General features: G+C 43.1%; 1 protein-coding gene across 3 annotated transcripts in view; it reads left to right on the forward strand.

The window, feature by feature from the left end:
• Nucleotides 1-2,936: 2,936 nt before the first annotated feature.
• The window catches only part of LOC138988882 (tumor necrosis factor receptor superfamily member 10B-like), a 37,063-nt gene continuing 15,979 nt past the window's right edge, over nt 2,937-24,020 (forward strand). For 2 of the 3 annotated variants that reach the window (XR_011465108.1, XM_070375543.1), the window contains exon 1: nt 2,959-4,853. Coding sequence is in view for 1 of the 3 variants with exons in the window: in XM_070375543.1 (XP_070231644.1) it covers nt 4,710-4,853 (144 nt within the window). In the remaining 2 variants the exon portion in view is untranslated. Of the gene's footprint in view, nt 4,854-24,020 lie in introns of all 3 variants that reach the window. The other variant, XR_011465109.1, reaches the window with a different exon arrangement.

The following is a 24,020-nucleotide window of genomic DNA, read 5'->3' on the forward strand; positions in this document are numbered from 1 at the left end:
ATATAGTTTTCACTGAAGAATCAGAAAGTGGTTTGTGGTTATATTTACTAGTGGATAAGCTCCAGGATGACATTCTGGCTGTCCAGAGTCTAAATAGTTACTGGTCCATAGTCGGTGTTCAATAAAGAACTGTTGAATATATAGACCTTCTTTCAAAAAAATAAGTAAAGGATTTTAATTTGCCTTTTTAAAAAATTTGTCTTATTTTATTCCTTCTCTAAAGCTATTTTCTTTATGCAAATCTTAGTCTTTGACTTCTATCATTTCCTTTCTTTCTGGAAAAAAAAAAACAACCTTCCTAAATGCATATCTTGCAAGGCCCAAGTTTCCTCAATTTTTGTTTGTCTGAGAAAGTTGTTATTTCTCTTTTACTTCTGAAGAATAATTTTCTTCCATAAAGAACCCTGGTTTGGTGGGATTTTCTTTCCTTTCACACTTTAAGTATTTTACCTCACTTTCTTCTTTTTTTTTTTTTTTACAATTTTTATTCTTCATCTTCTGCAGGTAAAACGCTGTTTTTCCTTCAGGATTCTTCTTTTTTAGAATTGTAATTCAGTTTATTCACAATCAATCTTGAAACCATACAATTAAAAAAATTTTTTTAATTGGAGTATAATTGCTTTACAATGTTGTTGGTGTCTGCTGTACAACATCTTGAATCAGCTATCTATATATATACACATATCCCTTCCCTCTCGAGGTTAGGCCTCTTTTAAGATTCTCTTTTTTTTCCTTTGGTATTTTGTAGCTTGGGTATGAGATGCCTATGCATAAATTTTTTAAAATATTTTTCCTGCTTGTTGTTCTGTTAGTTTCCTACATATGTGGTTTGGTGTCTATCATTTATTTTTGAAAATTTGAAGTCATTATTTCCTCGAATACTTCTTTTTCCTCTCTTTTCCTTTTCTCTCTGGTATTCCCCTTGTGTTTATGTTACTTCTTTTTTCAATTGTCCCACAGTTCTTGAATATTCTGTTCTGCCCTTTTAATTCTTTTGTTTTCCCCTTTGTACTTAGGTTTCTAAGTTTCTGTTGACATTGATTCAAGCTCACTGATGCTTCCCCTTCAGCTGATTCTATTCATGAGGGCAGGAAAAGCATCCTTTATTTCTGTTACATTGTGGGGTTTTTTGTTACTAGAATTTCTTTTTAATTTTTTTCTTGAAGTGTCCATCGCCCTGCTTACATTTCCTATCTGTTCTTGCATGTTGCCCACTTTTCTATTAGAATCATTAGCATATTATTCCTAGTTGTTTTAAATTCCCGATGTGGTAAGTCCAACATCTCCACCACATCTGTGTCTCATTCTGGTGCTGGCTCTATCTCTTAAAACTCAATGAGTGTTTTTGGTTTTGGTCTTTTAGGATGCCATATAATTTTCTGCTTAAAGTTATACATAATGTAACTGGTAAAGGAACTGAGCTAAGTAGGTGTTTAGGGTGAGGTTTTATTTTTGTCTGGCTAGGAGAAGGTGTTTACTGTAGCGGTTGCTGTCAGAGACTAAAATTCCCTTGTTGTGCTTGTTTATCTATTCTCTGTTGTCTTTGGGTTTCCCTTGAGACTTCTTTGTCAATAAAGTATAATACCTTCTCTGTCGACTTTCCTGGTGGTTCAGACAGTAAAGAATCTGCCTGCAATGCAGGAGACCCAGGTTCAGTCCCTGGGTTGGGAAGATCCCCTACAGAAGGAAATGGCAACCCACTCCAGTATGTTTGTTCGGAGAATCCCATGGACAGAGGGATTTTAACATTTTCTGCTATCGATACTTCCCATTACATATCTCTTCCTTCCGGGGTAAAGTTTATATCTTTTTACTGGTTCTCACCTCTAATTCATAATAGAATCTCTTTTGGGGAGCTTTAAAATATATGTTCGGTCTGTAGAAAATTATTAAAATGAACAGAAGTTAGGATATCTCAGCACAGAAGTGATAACTATAAAACAAGAACCAAAAGGAAATTTTAGAACTGAAAATCCCATTATCTGAAATTAAAAATTCACTTGAATGTTATTAACAGAGTTTGAACACTGCAGAAGACATAATGAGTGAACTTGAAGAGAGATGTGATAGATCTAAAGAGCATTCAATCTGAAGAGCAGAGGTTAAAAAAAACTGAAAGAAAACAGGGAACAGAATCTTGGTGACCTTTGGGACAACACCATGGAATATGTTTGGAATTGAAGACTGAAAAGAAATAACTAACAAATGAGAAAAAAAAATGGCTGTAATTTTCTCAAATGTAGTACAAAACACCAATTTACAAATTCGAAAAGCTTAGAAAGTCCCAAAGAAAGATAAATATAAAGAAAACACCACCTGGGCACATCATAGTAACAAAGAGAAAATTTTGTGCATAAAAAAATTTTTTTTTGCATTCAAAAGACCAATGAATGACCTGACTTAAACAATGGAGCTAAGAATTAAAGTGGTGAAAGAAACCTGTTGACTCATTACTCATTCATACCCAGTGAAAATATTGTTAAAAAACAAAGGCAAAATGAAGAAATTGTGGCAAATCATATATTCTGAATAAAGCTACAACAATGAATGTAACTAGAATAAACATGTCAATTATAAGGCTGAAATTCTCCAACTGGAAAAAAGCAAGCTGAAATTATAAGCTGTCTACAACATGCTCAGTCAGTCACGTCCCACTCTTTGGGACCTATGGACTGAAAAGAAAAACCAATAATCTCAACCATTCCACTGAAAGTAACATCAAAAACATTTGGGAATGCATTTACAAAAGATGTATACAATCTGTACACAGAAAGCTTACCAAATGTTGTCAAGATTAAGTAAGAAAGGTCTAATATAAAACCATCTCATTGATTGCAAGACTCAATATTGTTAAAATGTCAATTCTTGTCAATCATCACTTTCAATGCAATATCTATTAAAATCCCAGGACTTTTTTAATTAAATATTTTATATAAAACTTATATTGAAACACAAACAATTTCAGAGGAAAAAGAGAACAATTGGAGGACTTAAACTACCTGATTTCAACACTCACTATAAAGCTATGGTAATCAAGGCAACAGGCTTCCCAGGCGGCTTACTGGTGAAGAATCTGCCTGCCAGTGCAGGAGCAGCAGGAGACGGGGTTCCATCCCTGTGTCAGAAAATCTGCTAGAGGAGGAAATGGCAACCCAGTCCCGTATTCTTGCCTGGGAAATTCCACAGCCAGAGGAGTCTGGCGGACTCCAGTCCATGGGGTCGCTAAGAGTGGAACACGACTGAGCACACACACACACACAATCAAGGCAACGTGGTATTGGCACAGGAGAGAAAATGAATAGATCCATGGAACACAATATAGTGTCCAGAAATGGAACATATAGACGGTCAATTGAATTTCAACAAAGGCAGTAATATTATTCAATGGGAAAAGAAAGTGTTTTCAATAAATGATATTGGAACCGCTGGATAAACATATGGAGGAAAAAGGAATTTTAATTCCTACCACACCGGCCTCACAAAACTGATACAAAAGGGTGGAGCTGGAGGCTCCCGTTCGTGTCTCCCCTGCCCAGTCCCCAGCCCACAGTCGCCCTAGCCTTGTAGGACCTAGTCTTGTGCCGCTCACCCAATACTGGACTCCCCACAACCTAAGTCCAGCAGAGCGCGGATGTTTCGGGACAGCTGGACGAGCCCGACCCACGTGGGGACCTCCTCCTCCCGGCCGGTTTGGTTTCCTATGCCAATTAGCCGCCAGCAGTTCTGTTTCCCAAAGGCTTTAAAGACTCTACAGGGAAGAAAAATCTCCAAGAAAGGCTGAATGGAGTGGATTCCTCTAGCTTGCCTGACTGCAAGAGCAGCAGTAGGGTCGAGAGGAGTTAGTATGAAGTCCTGCGTGTGAAAGTCAGACGTTGACCCTGGCATTACTGCAACGCACAGGTAGTGATGGAGGAGATCCGAAGCCTATTTGTGACCTGAATTCAGACCCACCGATGGCAGTCTCTGTGACCTTCATCCTGTCGACCCACCTATTCACTGAGTATCTGCTCCAGTCAGGCACCTGGCTACTAAGATGCTAAGAGCAAACCTCTGATTCAACAACTTTCCCCTGGCACAGAGCTGCCACGTGACTCTGGAGGCAGTGATACCCCTCCCCTGCACCCACACTGTCAATGAGCCTGGGAGGAGCAGAAGCTGAGAGCCAGTAGAAGGCGGTAGTCAGAGGACTAGAGGTAGCTCAGGAGGGTCGTTGCCCCTGAGAAGGGATCCGGTTCAAGAAGAACCTTTAATGCCAACTCTTTATGTATCGGACTTCCCAGGTGGCTCCCTGGTAAAGAATCCGTCTGCCAATGCAAGAGATGCAGGAGAGGAGAGTTCCATCCCTGGATCGGGAAGATCCCTGGAGGAGGAAATGGCAACCTACTCCAGTATTCTTGTCTAGGAAAGCCCATGGACAGAGAAGGCTGGTGGGCCGCAGTCCATGGGGTCAGCCAAGAGTTGAACACGACTGAGCGACTGAGCACGCACGCAGGCTGCGTTCAACTCGCGTTCGAGAGGGAGACGGAGATTCTTATTTTTCCGGGACTGATTGAGCAATATCCTGAGTAAGACAAGGCGGGGCCACAGCAGCCTGCTTTCTCCAAAAGCCTGAGTACAGTGCGCAGGAGCGGAGGTATACAGAAGAGCTCCGACGTCTGGACATCAGAGGCCGGCTTTCCAAGTTCCACGGACGACCGTGAAGATTCCTCATGACCATCAGCCTGCGGGGACCTCGACAGCGAACGCTGCCCGACCGCAAGGGGCAGCGCGGACGGAGGGCACCGGCCTCCAGCGCCGGCGGCCCCAAACTTCGGTTCGGGTACCTCGTCTTCGTCATGGGTGTCGTGTTGTGGGTGAGTACCACCGCGGGTACCATTCCGGAAGGCGCGCCTGGTGGCCGGTAAATGGCGGCGGGAAAAGGCCCGGCGGCGTGCTTGCCCGGGTCAGCTGCGGCCGGGGCCTGTCCGAGCGAGATCTACCGTGGGCTGAATGGGGGGAAGGAGCAGGTTCAGGGCCTGGCAGGACAGACCCGGGCCCAGAGGGAGAAGAGCCCGTGTTCTCCGTCCCGGTCCTAGGCTTGTCTGGCTGTCCCAGAAGTAAATTCCAAAGGAAAAGGAATGGAAAACTCCTTTGGAAGCCTCTCTGCTCCCCTTCCTTCCCCCCTCCTCCCTCCTGTCTCCCTTCTTCCTTTCCCTCTCTCCTCCCCTTTTATGTTGAGATTCTAGAATATGCTCATCGCATCTATTCTTCCCCTCGATTTTTACAGAAAAGTAGCTTTCCCCCACCCTCCCTTGCATTCAGCACCCCTTCTCGGCTGCTGTCGGTCATTTTGCAAATTCCTTCTACTTTCTTCCGCAGCAACCCACAGGGCTTACAGGGTAAATCCCCAGTAATCAGGCGGCTAGCCTCAGGGGCTCTGTCTAGTTTAGGAGGAAAGGGTCTGAAGATGTTATTTTGATTTCTGTTTTGAGTCTGAAACAGGTGTGGCATGCATTCTGAAAAAACTATTTAATGGCTGCCCTGAACTCCAGGCGGAAGGGTCTACTGTTAACCTAGCTGTGTTTTTACTTGTAAAAACAACTACCCACAGCCACACAAATCTTAGAAGAAACAGGTCTCAGAGCACAGGAAGACCTTGAGAACAAGTCTGACACTATGGCTTTGTCACAGCTGATGGGGTTTAGAGTAAAAGAGAAACCCTGTATGATGTTACTTCCACTTACACGTGCAATATAAAAATTACAACAAACTAGTGAGTAACACACAAAAAAGAAGCAGACTCAGGGATACAGAGAACAACCTGGTGGTTACCAGTGAGGAGAGGGAAGCAGGGAGGGGCAAGATAGGGATGAGGGGAAAAGAACAGTTATTGTGAGATTATATGAAATCCTGTGTGTGAATCGCTTGAAAATTGTAAAGCAGTATAGAATTTAAAGAATCTTTTGTTCAAAAAAAAAGAAAAAAAAAGAAACGGTGCAGCTTTTAGGGCCCATTTGTCCCCAGGGAGGAAAGAGTAGTGTTGTTTTGGGTGACCTATCAAGGGAGAGTGAAAATCAAACTAGACCCTAAAACAGTTACATCAGCTCCAGGAAGTAACCTGGGCACACAGCAAGGTCCAACTAGACTCTGCAAACCCAGCTAACAGTATTGCATCACTTGCGGGAAGTAAGTGGTAAGAAGCACGAAAGGAAATCCCCAGTCCGGACTCATCTCTGAACTTCACCAGCTTGGTAGCAGAGTGGACAAATTGCTGAGCCGAACTGAAGACACTTCCACAACCCATCGTCCCTTCTCAGTTGCTTTCTTTCTTTTAATTGGCCAAGGCTCAAAGGCTGCAGGAATCAAGGTTCCCAACCTAGGATCCAACCTTGACCCCTGCAGTGAAAGTGCAGCATCCTAACCACTGGACCCCCAGGAAAGTTTCCTGGATTCCCTCTCTTTTGTCCCATGCTGCTGCTCCACCGCAGCCCTCCTGTCTCCCTCCTCTGTCTCTCTCTCTCTCTCACACCCCCAACCCACCCTCCACACACACACCACAAGTCTGTGAGTGGCAAAGTCTCACATCTCCACCGCACCCTGGTGCACCCCAGTGGTTGTCTCTCAAACAGCGTGCAATGGAGATTACACACCAGGAAGCCTCCTCCTCGTCCATCCCAGCCCCAACCCCCACTCCCATTACTTTGACTTCGTTCTTGTCTGTGATCCTGGCACTGTGGGACTTTTCCCTCCATGTCCACACCTGTTCCCTGCCACTGGGAGTCTTGTCCCATCTGCCTTGCAGCCCTTCCAGGCTCTTTTCACCTTGGTGACTTTACAGGAATCGCTGTCGCTGCCTCAGGTTCCTGTGGCCAGAACTGCCCTGAGGAAAGGAAGGACCTGGCCTTGTCCCCGGTGCCCCACAGCCCCTGCACAGGGCTACTCAGCAGGCTGCAGACAGGACTCCCCCTGAATGCGTGGGTGGTGTGGGTTCTAAGATGCCTGCACTAATGTTAGTGTTTTGTCCTGCTCTGAGGGGCATGGGGGTATTGATCTGGGTGGTGGGAAATGTGACCAGCAAGCTGGGGACAGAACAGAGATAACTGAATGTCAATGCTGAAGGATTGCCCAGGTCCATAGAAGACTATTTCAAGTTTTCATCTGATGTTACCAAAGATTTTTTAAACGTACATTTGTAGTGTTAAAAGTATCAATTCATCAGGAAGACATCTTAACCATAAATATATTGTGCCTAATAAAAGAGCTTTAAAAATACATAAAGCAAAAATTGATGAAATCAAAGGACTATCATATCACCCTTTAATGAAAATGAAAAAGGGTAGTAACATTATTGGGCTTCCCCAGTGGTTCAGTGGTAAAGAATCTGTCTGCCAATGCAGGAGACACAGGTTAGATCCCTAGGCTGGGGAAGCTCCCTGGAGGAGGAAATGGCAACCCACTCCAGCATGCTTGCTGGAATATCCCATAGAGGAGCCTGGCAGGCTATAGTCCATGGGGTTGCAGAGTCTCTCACAACTTAGCCACTAAACAACAACAGAAGTAACGCTGTCAACCATAATGGGAATTCCCCTGACTGTTCAGTGGTTAGGACTCTGCTGTCTTATGGAGGGCACAACAGGTTCACTGGTTGAGGAACTAACATCCTCGAAGCTGCACAGAGAGACCAAATTAGAAAAAAAGAAAAATCAACCATCTTGATTTAATTGACATTCAGAGAGCATGCTTGCAACATCTAATGAAGACTCATTCTTTTTTGGTGAATGTGGTACTTCCACTAAGATAGACCACATTCTAGACAATTTAAAAAGTCTAAATAAGTTTAAAAGCAATGAAATAATATAAACTCTGTTCTCTGACTTTAATGAAATTACATTGCTAGTCAAGAATGATCTCTAGAAAAAGACTCCAAAATTTGAATATTAAGCAACATCCTTCAAATCATTATGGTTCTTAGATGAAATCAAAAGAATTTTTTTTTTGAATTTCAAAACAAATAGTAATGAATATATACTAAATGGAAACTTGTGAAAAGCTGCTAACACAGTGCTTAAACTGCAGTTTTCAATTAAAGTGTACTACTGCTGCTGCTGCTAAGTCACTTCAGTCATGTCCGACTCTGTGCGACTCCATAGCAGGCAGCCCACCAGGCTCCCCCATCCCTGGGATTCTCCAGGCAAGAACACTGGAGTGGGTTGCCATTTCCTTCTCCAATGCATGAAAGTGAAAAGTGAAAGTGAAGTCGCTCAGTCACTCTTAGTGACCCCATGGACTGCAGCCTACCAGGTTCCTCTGTCCATAGGATTCTCCAGGCAAGAGTACTGGAATGGGGTGCCATCACCTTCTCCTAATTAAAGTGTGAGTGCATGCTAAGTCACTTCAGTCGTGTCCTACCCTTTGTAACTCTATGGACTGTAGCTCGCCATGCTCCTCTATCCAAGGGATTCTCCAGGCAAGAATGGAGTGGATTGTTGTGCCCTCCCCCAGGGAATCTTCCCGACCCAGGGACTGAACCCACATCTCTTTAAGTCTCTTGCATTGGCAGGTGGGTTCTTTACCACTGGTGCCACCTGGGAAGCTCTTCCAATTAAAGATGTTCTATTAAAAGAATAGGGGGTTGGGAGAAATGGGGAGTAAAATTTTTTTTAATTAAAGAAAAAAAAGTGACCTGAAGATTCACATTTTTAAATCACTGTAAAATAAGTGCAAATTGAACTCAAAAGAATAGGGAGAAAATAATAATATGAGTAGAAATCAATGAAATAGAATACAAATAATGAAAGGAATTGACAAACCAAGTGTTGATTCTCTGAAATGATTAATGAAATTAACAAACCAAATTTTAAAAGAAAAAAGGCCAAAAAAACAAAAAATACCAATATCAACAATTAATGATAAGATATTATAACAAATTCTGCAGCCTAGGAAGGACAATAAGGGGAACTTAGGAATAATTTAATGCAGATAAATTTGACAACTTGGATAAAATGGACAAATTCCTTGAAAATATTACTTAGTAAAACAGATACAAGTTGAAAAGAAAATCTGATTAATCCTATATCTTTTATGGATTAGAATTCATCACTTAAAATCTTACAGCAATGAAAACTGCAGGCCCATGTAGTTTCATTGAGGAATTCTATAAATATTCATAGAAAAAATAATATCAGTCTTATACAAATTCTTTCAGAAAATATGAACAGGCAACAGTTCTTCACTGTTTTATAAAGCCAGCACAACCCTGGTATCCAAAACTTACAATGACATTACCAAAAAAAAAAAAAATACTGATCAACATCTATTATAAATATACATGCAAAAATCCTTCATTAAGGGACTCCCCTGGTGGTCCAGTGGTTAAGACTCTCCCTTTCCAATACAGGGCTTCCCTGGTGACTCAGATGGTAAAGAATCTGCCTGCAGTGGGGGAGACCCAGATTTGATCCCTGGGTTGGGAACATCCCTTGGAGAAGGGAATGGGTACCCACTCCATTATTCTTGCCTGGAAAATTCCATGGACAGAGGAGCCTGACTGGCTATAGTCCATGGGGTCGAAAAGTCGGTCACAACTGAGCGACTAACACTTTCACTTGCATAGTTTGAAATCAGGAAGCAAGATGCCACCAGCCTTCCTTATCTTTTTAAAAAATTACTTTGGCTCTTCGGAGTCTTTTGTGGTTCTGTAAAAATTTTAATTATTTGTCCTATTTCTGTGAAAAGTGCCATTGAAATTTTGATAAAAATTGCATCAAATCTATAGATTTCTATGGGTATATGGACATTTAAAAATATTGATTATTCAAATCCATAAGCATGGACTGTTTTTCCATTTATTTGTGCAGTTTTCAATGTACAGGTCTTTGACCTCCTTGGCTAAATTTATTCAACTTATTCATAGGAATTTTATTTTTTTGATGCCATTGTAAATTAGATTGTTTTCTTATTTCTCGTTCTGCTGGTTTATTATTCATGTAAAGAAATGCACCATATGTTTTCATATTGATTTTTATATCCTGTAACTATACTGGCTTCATTTATTAGTCTTAAGAGGTTTTTTAAATGGAGTGTTTAGCATTTTCTATACATAATATCATGTTGCCTGCAAAATGGGACACTTTTACTTCCTCCTTTCCAAGTTGGATGCTTTTTATTTCTTTTTCTTACCTAATCGCTCTGGCTGGGACTTCCAATACTATGTTAAATAAAGATGACAAAAGTGAGTGTCTGTATCTTGTTCCTGATCTTAGAGGAGATAATTTCAGCTTTTCACTATGGAATGTGGTGTTTGCTGTGGCCTTGTCACACAGGGTTTTATATGTTGAGGTGTATTTCCTCTATGTCTGCTTTGTTGAGAGTTGTATCGTAAATCAATATTGAATTTGTCAAATGCTTTTTTTGTACCCATTGAGATGATCATATGACTTTTGTTCTTCATTTTATTAATGTGGTATATCACATTGACTGATTTGTTTTATTTTTTTTTGATTTGTAAATTTTGAACCATAGTTTGCATCCTTAGAATAAATCCCACTGATTATGTTGTATGGTCCTTTTAATGTAGTGTTGAATTCAGCTTTCTAAAATTTTGTTGATGACTTTTGCATTTGTGTTCATCAAGAATATTGGCCTGTAAATTTCTTTGTGTGTGTATGTGGCTGACTTCTAGTCGACCTGAATATAGGCACTGAGATCTTCCCCTTTGGGATAGTGTTACTGAAAGTGTGTGTGTGGGTCTGGCTGCTCTCTGCCCAAAAGCCAATAAGCAGGCCAGGTTGGTGGTAAGGAAAGTTTGCTTTATTTCAGATGCGGACAACTGGGGGGCGAGAGTGGTGAACATCTATCCGAAGGCCGACTCCCCGCCCCCACCGGCAACCTGTGGGCAAGAGCTTTTATAGACAGAAGTGAGGAGGGAACCACATATAGAAACAGCAGAGTCAGCTCTGATAGTCATCTTCAAATTGGTCATCGGTGGTCTGACCAGCATCATCTTGATTGTTTTAGGTACAGTTCCAGGGTCCATTTGTTTCCATTTCTCTGAGGCCAGTTCTTGGAATTGTGGCACCTCATATCCTGGGTACAGTCTGGTCATCATGTAGTTAACTTCTCCACTTGGGGTTTCAGTATCTATAAGACAGCTCAGCATGAAGATGCTCAACATCACTCATTATCAGAGAAATGCAAATCAAAACCACAATGAGGTACCATCTCACACCCGGTCAGAATGGCTGCTATCAAAAAGTCCACAAACAATAAATGCTGGAGAGGGTGTGGAGAAAAGGGAACCCTCTTACACTGTTGGTGGGAATGCAAACTAGTACAGCCACTATGGAGAACAGGGTGGAGATTCCTTTAAAAACTGGAAATCAAAATGCCATACGACCCAGCAATCCCACCGCTGGGCATACACACCAAGGAAACCAGAATTGAAAGAGACATGTGTACTCGAATGTTCATCGCAGCACTGTTTACAATAGCTAGGTCACGGAAGCAACCTAGATGTCCATCAGCAGATGAATGGATAAGAAAGCTGTGGTACATATACACAATGGAATATTACTCAGCTATTAAAAAGAGTGCATTTGAATCAGTTCTAATGAGGTGGATGAAACTGGAGCCTATTATACAGAGTGAAGTAAGTCAGAAAGAAAAACACCAATACAGTATACTAAGACAAATATATATGGAATTTAGAAAGATGGTAATGATAACCCTGTATGTGAGACAGCAAAAGAGATACAGATATAAAGAACAGACTTTTGGACTCTGTGGGAGAAGATGAGGGTGGGATGATTTGAGACAATAGCATTGAAATATGTATATTATCATAGTTAACTAGATCGCCAGTCTAGGTTTGATGCATGAGACAGGGTGCTCAGGGCTGGTGCACGGTGATGACCCTGAGAGATGGGATGGGTAAGGAGGTGGGAGGGGGTTCAGGATGAGGAACACATGTACACCCATGGCTGATTCATGTCAATGTATGGCAAAAACCACTACAATATTGTAATTAGCCTCCAGTTAAATTAATTAAAAAAAAAAAGACAGCTCACAGGATATGGCTCAGAATATTATCTATAGCCCTTGAGAAAGAACTAAAGATCCTTGACTAAGTTTAATGACTACATTATTATAATTTGGTCTCCTTTGACTATTTTCCTTTGTTTCTGCATTTCTCACTTCTTTGATGAAACTTATTCTTGGACTGAAGTTTTCCATAGACAAGAGGCAGGCAGAGGACGTAGTGGGGGGAGCGCAAGGACCATAGTGTCCTGCTCCGTTGCAATAGGACAGGTCTTGGCACATGCTCAACTACTGGGAACTCTTAAAAAATATAGTAGGCTGCTTCAACAATCCCAAGAGTTTGAGAGATGACTAAGAGCAGGGGTAGGGCTGAATGAAAAATTCATTTCCTACACAAGGCCACTCCTTCAAGACTGGGAGAGAGGTGGTTGTTTCATCTACTGTCTAGAAACAAACACAGAGAATCAAGCAAAATGAAGAAACAGAGAAACCTGTTCCAAGTGACTAAATAGATAAAGCCTTAGAAAGAAGCCTTAATGAAATGGAGATAAATAATTTAGTTGATAAAGGGTTCAAAGTAATGGTCATAAAGAAGCTTGCTGAACTGGGGAGAAGAATGGATGAATACAGTGAGAACTTCAACAAAGAGATGGAAAATATAAGAAACTGTCAAATAGAAGCCACAGAGCTGAAACATACAATAACTGAACTGACAAACAATAGAAGGGTTCAGCAGCAGACTAGGTAAAGTAAAGAAAGGATCAGTCATCTCAAAGACAAAGCAGTGGAAACTTCCCTGGTGGTCCGTGGTTAAGACTCCAGCTTACAATGCAGGGGAAAGTGAAAGTGAAAGTCGCTCAGTCGTGTCGGACTATTTTCGACCCCATGGACTGTGTGGATCACAATAAACTGTGGAAAACTCTGAAAGAGATGGGAATACCAGACCACCTGACCTGCCTCTTGAGAAACCTGTATGCAGGTCAGGAAGCAACAGTTAGAACTGGACATGGAACAACAGACTGGTTCCAAACAGGAAAAGGAGTATGTCAAGGCTGTGTATTGTCACCTTGCTTATTTAACTTCTATGCAGAGTACATCATGAGAAACGTTGGACTGGAAGAAGCACAAGCTGGAATCAAGATTGCCGGGAGAAATATCAATAACCTCAGATATGCAGATGACACCACCCTTATGGCAGAAAGTGAAGACGAGCTAAGAAGCCTCTTGATGAAAGTGAAAGAGGAGAGTGAAAAAGTTGGCTTAAAGCTCAACATTCAGAAAAATAAGATCATGGCATCTGGTCCCATCACTTCATGGGAAATAGATGGGGAAGCAGTGTCAGACTTTATTTTGGGGGCTCCAAAATCACTGCAGATGGTGATTGCAGCCGTGAAATTAAAAGATGCTTACTCCTTGGAAGGAAAGTTATGACCAATCTAGATAGCATATTCAAAAGCAGAGACATTACTTTGCCAACAAAGGTCCGTCTAGTCAAGGCTATGGTTTTTCCAGTGGTCATGTATGGATGTGAGAGTTGGACTGTGAAGAAAGCTGAGCACCGAAGAATTGATGCTTTTGAACTGTGGTGTTGGAGAAGACTCTTGAAAGTCCCTTGGGCTGCAAGGAGATCCAACCAGTCCATTCTAAAGGAGATCAGTCCTGGGTGTTCTTTGGAAGGACTGATGCTAAAGCTGAATCTCCAATACTTTGGCCACCTCATGTGAAGAGTTGACTCAATGGAAAAGACTCTGATGCTGGGAGGCATGGGGGGCAGGAGGAGAAGGGGACGACAGAGGATGAGATGTCTGAATGGCATCACTGACAGGATGGACGTGAGTTTGAGTGAACTCCGGGAGTTGGTGATGGATAGGGAGGCCTGGCGTGCTGCAATTCATGGGTTCGCAAAGAGTTGGACAGGACTGAGTGACTGAACTGAACTGGACTATACAGTCCATGAAATTCTCCAGGCCAGAATGCTGGAATGGGTAGCCGTTCCCTTCTCCAGGGGATCCTCTTAACCCAAGGATCAAACCCAGGTCTCCCACATTGCAGGTGGATCCTTTACCAGCTGAGCCATCAGAAAAGCCCAAGATTACTGGAGTGGGTAGCCTATCCCTTCTCTAGCAGATCTTCCCGACCCAGGAATTGAACTGTGGTCCCCTGCACTGCAAGTGGATTCTTTACCAGCTGAGCTACCAGAAAGCAATGCAGAGGATGTAGGTTCAATCCCCAGTCAGGGAACTAAGGTCCCATATGCCACGGTGCAACTAAGCCCATGCTGCAACTGCTGACCTCACACACCACAACTTGAGAGTCCATGCACTGCAACAAAAGATCCCATGTGACAAAACTAAGACCTGATGCAACCAAATAAATAGGCAAATATATATTTTAAAAAATGTTTTAAAAAAGACAAGGCAGTGGAACTCACCCAATCAGAACATCAGAGAGGAAAAAGAATGAAATACAGTGAAGATAGCTTCAGGACCTTATGGGACAACATTAAAGGATATTATAGGGCAATACTGCATTATAGGGCTCCAAAAGAGAACTAGAAAGGGGCAGAAAACTTATGTGATTAAATAATGGCTGAAAACTTACCTAATGTGGGGAAGGAATCAGACACCTAGATATAGGAAGCTCAGAAAGTTCCAAATAAGGACCTTAAAGAGATCCTTACTGCTGCTGCTGCTGCTGCTGCTGCTGCCTTAAAGAGATCCTTACTAAGACACATTATAATTAAAATGTCAAAAGTTAAAGATAATGGAGAGAATATTAAAAACAGCAAGAGAAAAACAACTTGTTACCTACAAGGGAACCCCCATAAGGCTATCAACAGACTTTTCAGCACAAAAATTGCAAGTCAGAAGGGAGTGGCACAATATATTCAAAATGCTAAAAGGAAAAAAACGTCTAACTAGTAATACTCTTCATAGCAAAGTGATTATTCATAAACAAAACAGTTTTCCAGACAGGTGGCGCTAGTGCTAAAGAACTCACCTGCCAATTCAGGAGACTCAGGAGATGCAGGTTCCAGCCCTGGGTGGGGAAGATCCTCTGGAGGAGGACATGGCAACTCACTCCAGTATTCTTGCCTGGAAAATTCCATGGGCAGAGGAGCCTGGTGGGCTCCAAAAAGTCGGACATGACTGAGCACATTATGGTTATGGTGAGACAAACAAAAGCTAAAGGAGTTAATCACTAAACTGGCCTTAAAACAGATGTTAAAAAAAATTTTTTTAAGCTGAAAATAAAAGCCATCAAATAATAACAAGAACAGATATGAAAGAATAAATCTCACTGGAAGGTAAATATTTAGTAACAGTACTGGTTTGATTACCTATAAAGCTAATATGAAGCTTAAAGACAAAAGCAGTAAAAATAACTATGATTACAATAATTAACAAAGGGATATTCAAGATGAAAAGATGTGAAAAGTGACATCAAAAATGTACAATGTTGGGGGTAGGAGACTAAAAATGATGAGCTTTAGAATGGGATCACACTTGTTATCAACTTAAAATAGACTGTTATAGATATAAGTTGCCATATGTAGGGCTTCCTGGGTAGCTCAGCTGGTAAAGACTCCCCTGCAGTGCAGGAGAGTCTGATTCAATTCCTGGGTTGGGAGGTTCCCCTGGAGAATGGATAGGCTACCTACTTCAGTATTCTGGCTGCTGTTGCTGCTGCTGCTGCTAAGTCACTTCAGTCGTGTCCGACTCTCTGCGACCCCAGAGACGGCAGCCCACCAGGCTCCCCCGTCCCTGGGATTCTCCAGGCAAGAACACTGGAGTGGGTTGCCATTTCCTTCTCCAGTGCATGAAAATGAAAAGTGAAAGTGAAGTCTCTCAGTTGTGTCCGACTCTTAGCGACCCCCTGGACTGCAGCCCACCAGGCTCCTCCGTCCATGGGATTTTCCAGGCAAGAGTTCAGTATTCTTGGGCTTCACAAAACAAAACCTATAGTTAATACACAAAAGATCAATGTCTTTTAAAACCTGAGGATAGTTCCTTAACGTTTGATCCTGTGATCTGATTTTTTGTTTGTTTGCACTAAGTATAATGCTTATTTGTAAAAGTGTGTGTGAGTGTGTGTATGTGTGTGTGAACTGCTTGAGGAGGGAGAGGGAGTCTCCTCATGGGCCAGGGTACCTGATTCTTGGTCCACACACTTGACTTTGCTCCAGGGGGTACAAGCCATGGCCACGAGCTTCCTCTCAGGGCACCTGGGTACAGACACAGGGATGATGTAGGGGACCCAACAGGGCCAGCTGGCTGGATGAGGAGGAGGAAGGGGCAAGCTCCTGTCCCAGGTCTCCTGACAAGACAGTGGAGAGGGGACAGGCTTCTGCTGTCTGCAGGTCAGGATCCCCTCAGTCCCCCTCATTGGGTGGGAAAAGGCTCCAGGCTTGTGCCCTGCAGCCCCCGGGCTCCTGCTGAGTGTTCAGAGCTGTCCTTGCAGGGCCTCTGCAAGGCCCACCCTGGCCTCCATGGGCTGCAGGGGGAGTCCTGTGAGGGGAGGCCTCATCTAGGTCAAGGGTCACAAGGGTGTGGGCACAAGCTGAGCTTCATCCTTTAGTCAAGCTTTAAATACGAGGCCCTCTCGTCCTCCACCTGTTGACTCTTCCTACCAACCTCAGCCAACACTGGAGTGTCAGAGGACAGCGAATTACTATTGACCTTCAAGTCCCCAAATAGGAAAGATTCAGGTGCTACTGGGGAACAGGGCTGGGTGTGAGGCCAGTCAAGTTGGCTCAGGGTTTTATGGGAACCTTGAAGGAGCACACTCGTGGCCTCATTATGACTCTGTCTGCTGTCAGCACCTTTGGGCTTTCTAGGCCCCTTCTTGCTTACAAAAATAATTAAAGATTACATTTCGGACTCAATAGGTATAAAGATGAATATAACTGAGATTGAACTCTATGCAAATAGTTTTGTATGATTTCAAGATTTTTTTAAAAATTGGAGTGTAATTGCTTTACAATATTGTATTATTTTCTGCTGTACAATGAAATGAATCAGCTATATGTATACACATAGCCCTCCCTCTTAGACATCCTCAATCCTCCAGGTCATCACAGAGAATGAAGCTGAATTCCCTGTGCTATACAGCAGGTTCCCACTAGTTATTTATTTTACACGTGGCGGTGTGTGTATGTCAATCCCAATCTCTCAGTTCATCCCATCCCTCCCTCCCCCACCTCCGCCCCCGTCCCATGTCCAGATGTGTGTCCTCTACATCTGTGTCTCTCCTCCTGCCCTGCAATAGGTTCATCTGTACCATTTCTCTAGATTCTACATATATACTGAAAAATTTTTCATGGGCCACTGATGGGATCATGGACCCTAACCTGCAGCCTGCTGTGCCCAGTGGAGAAGCTAGCTTGGCCTAAGGGGAAATGTGTTGAAGAGGTGTGGGGATGGACAGGGCAAGGGGCAGTGTGGGGCCACACAGTCGGATGAGGAGGGGCTCTGCAGCCTCAGAAGACCCCACCAGCATGGGAAAGCCTGGGGGCGGTTGGGGCTCTATAGGAAGAGGGGAGAAAATGGGGTACAGGGAAGCTCAGGAGTTTCCCTGGTGGCTCAGATGGTAAAGAGTCTGTCTGCCACACGGGAGACCCAGGTTTCACCCCTGGGTGGGGAAAATCCCCTGAGAAGGGAATGATCCCCTGATCCCCTGGAGAAGGCAGTGGCTACCCACTCCAGTATTCTTGCCTGGAGAATCCCATGGATAGAGGATCCTGGCAGGCTACAGTCCATGGGGTCGCAAACAGTTGGACATGACTTAGTGACTAAACAACAACAATCAATATAAAATACTGCTGGACTTTTTTTTCTTAAATATTGTCTTTGAAATTCAGAACGTATTTTTCACTTGCAACACATCTTGATTCAGAGAAGCTGTTTGAAGTGCTCCATTCCCATAAGGACCTGGTGATTACTCTATTGAACAGCACCACCTGGGCCTCTAGAACTTAGAGAAGGAAGTCCTAATTCCTGTTCTCAACGAGCTCGTAGTCCTTAAGAGACACAAAGAGGCACAGAACAAATACAGTGATGAGGGAAGAGCCTTCAAACAAAGCCCATGCCATTGGGCCCTGGCGGGAAAACAAGAGGAAAAATGGTCCGACCTGTAGAGAGTCACAGTGACCCAAAGGAAGGGGGTTCTGTGATCTGGAACTGAGCTGAAGACTTGGAAGAGCTGTCACAACCCGGGACCCCATGTCCCTAGGCTTGACCTTCACCTCCTGGGCTTTCCTCCTTCAGTGACCTCAGTCTTCCTTGCAGGATCTGTCTCTCTCATCTAATTCATATTTATTAATAATGAAAGATGCTCTTAAAAAAACCCAACCTTTAAAACCTTTCCTTAATAATGTGTTATGATGATGACACTTCCTATTAATGATAAAAAACTAACTCTTCAATAATGATGATACAGCAACTAGGATGACTTCTGAAAAAGAATGATGTTTCTTCCTTATGCTCTTCTTATTGGATAATTAAAAATAGGTGGATCAATCAATTAATTGTAATATATGAAACCAGAAGAGTACTGCAAAAATATGAGAAAAAATTTCTTACCACTTTGGAGAGGGGAAGAACTTCTTCAGTATGACAACAAATTATAAAACTTGCCTAAAGGATATATAAAAATTAAGAAAGCCAAAGGGAAGGAATCATAACAAAGATAAAAACAAACTAGAAAAAAAGTACTCAGAACACAAATCACACTTAGAAATGTAACTTCCTTAATCTGTAAGGATTCATAATGAACCGAAAGAAGATCAACGCGAAAATGGTAGACATGAACATTATAAAACAATTAGATCAACAGACATCTATTGAATACTCCAGTCAAGAACAAAATACATTCTTCTCAAGTGTGCATGGAACATTCTCCAGAATAAACCATATGCTGCTGCTAAGTCACTTCAGTTATGTCCGACTCTGTGCGACCCCATAGACGGCAGCCCACCAGGCTCCCCTGTCCCTGGATTCTCCAGGCAAGAACACTGGAGTGGGTTGCCATTTCCTTCTCCAATGTATGAAAGTGAAAAGTGAAAGTGAAGTTGCTCAGTCCTGTCCGACTCTTAGCGACCCCACGGACTGCAGCCTACCAGGCTCCTCCATCCATGGGATTTTCCAGGCAAGAGTACTGGAGTGGGGTGCCATTGCCTTCTCCAAATAAACCATATACTAGCTCATAAAACAAATATCAATATATTTAAAAGGAGAGCCATAATAGAACACATACCCTCCCACCACAATGGAATGAAATTAGAAATCACAAACAGGAAGGGATTGGGGAACTTCACAGCTATGATAAAATTTAAACAAGACACTTTCAAATAACCAGTTAGTCAAAGAAGATATCAAAAAAGAAATTGTTAAATATTTTGAGATAAATGAAACTGAAGATACCGTATACCAAAACTTATGGGATATAGCTAAAGCAGCTGAAAACTTAGAAAGAAATTTATGCCTATAAATGACTGCATTAAGGAAGAAGAAAAATCTCAAATCAATAACCTAATACTATTCAGTGACACACTAGAAAATGAAGAACATACTAAAGGTAAAGCAAAGAGAGGAAGGAAATAGTACAGATTAGAACAGAAAGTAATGAAACTAAAGCTAGAAAAACAACAGAGTCCGTGCTGATGAACGTGTGATGGATCTTGTGGGGCCCTGGCCCTTCTGCTTGCCCAGGACTGCAGTAGAAACAGGAAAAGGCCGTTCTGGTCCCACCTTCTGCCCCAAGAGGAAGTGGTGAAGGAGGGAGATCAGGTTCATGGAGGGGAAGGGAGCCAGCTGTGGTAGACTGGCTGCTCTAAGAGATGTTATGTTACTTATTACCTGTCTTGTTTTCACTAGCTGTCAATATATTCCTGAAACCTAAAGCAGGCAGCACAGAGCGGGTGCTCCTATGGTTGTTGAATGATTGAATAAAGGCTGCATGTATGCCACTGTGTGGTTATTATAATATTTAGTAATAAGCCTCCTAAAACTAAAAATTTCTGATTTTTTCAAAATTATTACATTGAATATATTTGAAAATAAAACCATATATGTTTTCTGATGACGTTAGTAGGTGACTTTCTAGAAGAGTAGAATCTGGGTCAACCCACCAAACATATTTTGTACTTGTAAATATACAAGTGTATTTTTACTGTAACCCAGCCTCACACACACACTTGGGCACAGGTGCGTCCAGCTTTGGTTCCTGGAATTCAGTAGCTTTGATCTGAGGTTGTGGGTCTTTCTTTGTTTTATTTTTCCTAACTGTGAAAAAAAAATTTCATATGATCCATTTATTTATTTATATTTTTGGCTGCGGTAGGTCTTCATTGCTGCACGTGGGCTTGTTCTAGTTGCAGTGAGCAGGGGCTGCTCTTCAGTGCAGTGCCCAGGTTTCTCATGCAGCGGCTTCTCTTGTTACGGAGCGTGGGCGCCAGGCACGCGGCCTCAGTAGTTCCAGCCCTTGGGCTCATTAGTTGCAGTTCGAGGGCTCTAGAGCTCTGGCTCAGTAGTTGTGGTGCGTGGGCTTAGTCGTTCCACAGCATGTGAGATCTTCCTGCACCAGAGATGGAACCTGTGTCCCCTGCATTGGCAGGCAGATTCTTATCCTTTGTGCTCCCAGGGAAGTCCTAAATTAAGTTTTAAGAAAAGAATGAGGTTGCATCCTAGTTTCATGTAGAAATTCTTGTCATTGTGGATGCAGCCTCCTGTTTTGAGATGGTTTCAAAAAGTCAAAATTGGTACTTAATTTTATCTTTTCACCTTCCCTGGAGACTATCGCATGCTTTCATTTCCTTATTTAGACTACTGATAATGGTGCAAAGCGTCTCCGCACTTGTGGAATAACTATTCTTCTGTTTTCCTAAGTGCCCTCATATATATTCCTCATTTGAGTCCCATATATCCTGGGATGGAGTGCCTGTCCTGATGGGGTGGGTGGGAAAGGACTACTGGGGCAGAAGAGACTGTGTGGGGTGCTGGGAGTGTTCTGTGTCTTGACTGGGTGATGGCTACTCAGCTGCATACAGTTATCAAAGCTGGAGCAGATACTTAAGAAGTGAGGATTACTGCAGGGAATGGTCTGTAAAAATAGAAACTATCAAAAGGAATCAACACAAAATTGTAGGGCTGAAAAGTCAAACAGCTGAAGTGAAAAATCCACACTACACGTGTTTAACTGTGCAATTGACCGGTAGAAGAAAGGATCGGTGAGCTTGACGATAGGACAAAAGAACACAGGACAGATAGCCTCTGCATGTGCATTTCCTAAAGAAAGCGGAGTCCCTGGTTTATCTCTTCTTCTAGACAGGGAAACAGTTGGAGATCCCTTTGAAGAGTTTGTTGATATTATCAAACAATACAAGAAATAGCTACATTATCCACTAGCTAGAAGAGACTCGTATATTCATGAATCCATGACCTAAATACATAACTTTATATAAAAAGAAGCATGTGTGTACTTTCCTCCCCCTCCTTGCAGTCTCCTCTGGAGAAGCTGTGAGTGGCACAGGGACAGGGGTGTATGTTCTTGCTGGGTCATTCACTCCTTCCTTCCCCTCTTTGTTCCTGCATGGGTGTGTCTCCTGCTGTGACTCAAGATTTCCAGGCACCAGGTTTCTTGGAGACTAGAATTCAGCCCCTCCTCCGTCCATCTCCTCCCTGCCCTTCCCCTGGGAAAGGGGCCCCAGCCGGGCCTGACTGCCCACAGCCTGCCCCAGTGGTGTCTCGGGTTGCACCTGGGCCTGCTAGGCTCCTGGAGGTGCAGACTGGCTGTGACAGCTGTCGGGAAGGTATCTTGCTTGCTGGGGTCCTCCTGTGGCCCCTCACTTGTGAGCCTCCTGCTACTCTGGGGACACCTTCTCTTTCTGTCCCCACTGGCCTTTCTGTCACCTTCTCAGTAGGCCTGGTGACTCAGCCCTGCAACCTCACAGAGACCTTTTTTTTTTTTTTCTCTCTCCTGGACCTTAGGCCCTAGCTCTTCTCCCTTTGAGTTGCTAGGAGGCTCCACAGTCAGGCTTCTGTCCCCTTCCCAAAGCCAAGGTGCTGAGTACAGAGCTGTATCCACTCCCAGGGGCTGCCCTTCTGCCCCTGCCCATTGGCCCCTCTGCCTCACCCTGAAGCCATGGCAGCCCTCCAGTGCCATCTCTCCTCTGCTCCACAGTCTGCTCCTGCTCAGTTATCCCCGCTTTCCTCCAAACCAGCACCAGATGTCCTGTGACAGCTCACAATAGGAAACTCCCATCGTCCAGCTCTGTACCTTTTTTCCTGACATTTCACTTTTTCCCCAATCTCCCCACCCCAACATGGACACTACATCTCCTGTGGGGCTCTCTAACAGTTAGGAAGATAACCGTGAGAAGATAAGTGCATTCCCAAGATGGCATGTATCTGTTGTTATGTTGGAGCCCTTCAACCATCCTTTCTCCCAAAAACCTCAATCACCAGCATCCTGAGAGCCAAGAACTTGTGAATATATTTGAAAATAGATTATATTAGATTCTTGATGATGTTCTTACTAGAACATGGGGCTTCCTAGAAGAAATAGAATATCTGGGTTAACCTAGAGGGGTATTTTTTCACACACACACACACACACACACACACACACAAATACCCATGCACTCTTTTGGTTCTTACCAACAGTTTGTTCATTTCGGTCTGGAGATTGGGGGAGCTATGATGTCAGGGTTGCTCACAACTGATTCCATGTACTTGTTCTGCCCCATGATGGAGAAAAGTCAGGCCCAGGACTGGAGTTGAGAAGTCAGAGGGTTTTATGTTGGGGCCGGGACAGGGGCAGGTCTGTACAGAGCTCTTCAGAATTCTGCAAGTGAATGAGGGCAGACCGTGGCAGAGTATTCACACCTTCAGAGGGAGCATGAGATCTTCAGAGGGGGAATGTCATCACCGTAGGGAGGGAAGACCCCGTGGGAGGGAAGTGGTCCAGACAAAGCTCACCCCCCATCCTGTATGCCCTGGTCTGTAGCGGAAAGCAGGGACCTGCATTTCCTGGCTTCCCTGGTGGCTTAGATGGTAAAGAATCTGCCTGCAATGCAGGAGACCTGGGTTCAATGCTTGCGTCAGGAAGATCCCCTGGAGGAGGGAAAGGCAACCCACTCCAGTATTCTTGATTGGGAAATCCCATAGACAGAGGAGCCTGGCAGGCTATAGTCCATAGGGTCGCAAAGAGTTTAGCAAGATTGCAACTAACACTAACTGTTATAGAAAATAAACATACCATTATGGCAACAATCAGATAATACATAAAGGTTCCTATGAGCAATCTCTCTCCAGCACTGTCCTGTTTGGCTCTTGACTGCAGCTAAGGACAGGGAGAAATCTGCCCATGAAAAGATGTCCCAAAAGGTGATGGGGTGACACATGACGTCACCCATACCATTCTCAGCTGCCCCAGGAGAAAGAGTAATGGCGGTTACAATGACTGCTCCCTCCAAAGCGGATTCATTCTGGTGTCTTCTTGTGTCCTTCCTCTAAAGGGGAGGATCCCACATGTGACTGGGCTTTTGAAAGCATAACTCCTTCACAAGAGAGGTCTGAGAGAAGCCTAGTGGTATTTGAATCTTGTTTAATGTTTTTTGATTGTAACTAAAGGGCAATAAGAAGTACCCTTTGCTGATCTAGAGGTGTCTTCCTTATCTGGAAGTTCTCTGCGTGGCATAATTCACAGGAAATCTGAAAACTTTTCCCCTAAGATCAGGAAAAAGACAAGGATGCCCCACTCACAACTTTTATCCACATAAGTACTACAAGTCCAAGCCAGAGGAATTAGGCAAGGAAAAGAGGCATCCAAATAGGAAACCAAGAAGTAAAACTGTCACTGTTCTCAGATACATGATTTTATATATAGAAAACCCTCAAGACTCCATCAAAAACTCTTAGAATAAATGAATTCAATAAAGCTACAGGATACAAAATCAGCATGAAAAAAACCATTGTATTTCTTTATATTAATAATAAACCAGCAGA

The sequence above is a fragment of the Bos mutus genome, chromosome 8 (genome assembly GCF_027580195.1).
Source record: "Bos mutus isolate GX-2022 chromosome 8, NWIPB_WYAK_1.1, whole genome shotgun sequence".
In the NCBI taxonomy this organism is placed as follows: Eukaryota; Metazoa; Chordata; class Mammalia; order Artiodactyla; family Bovidae; genus Bos; species Bos mutus.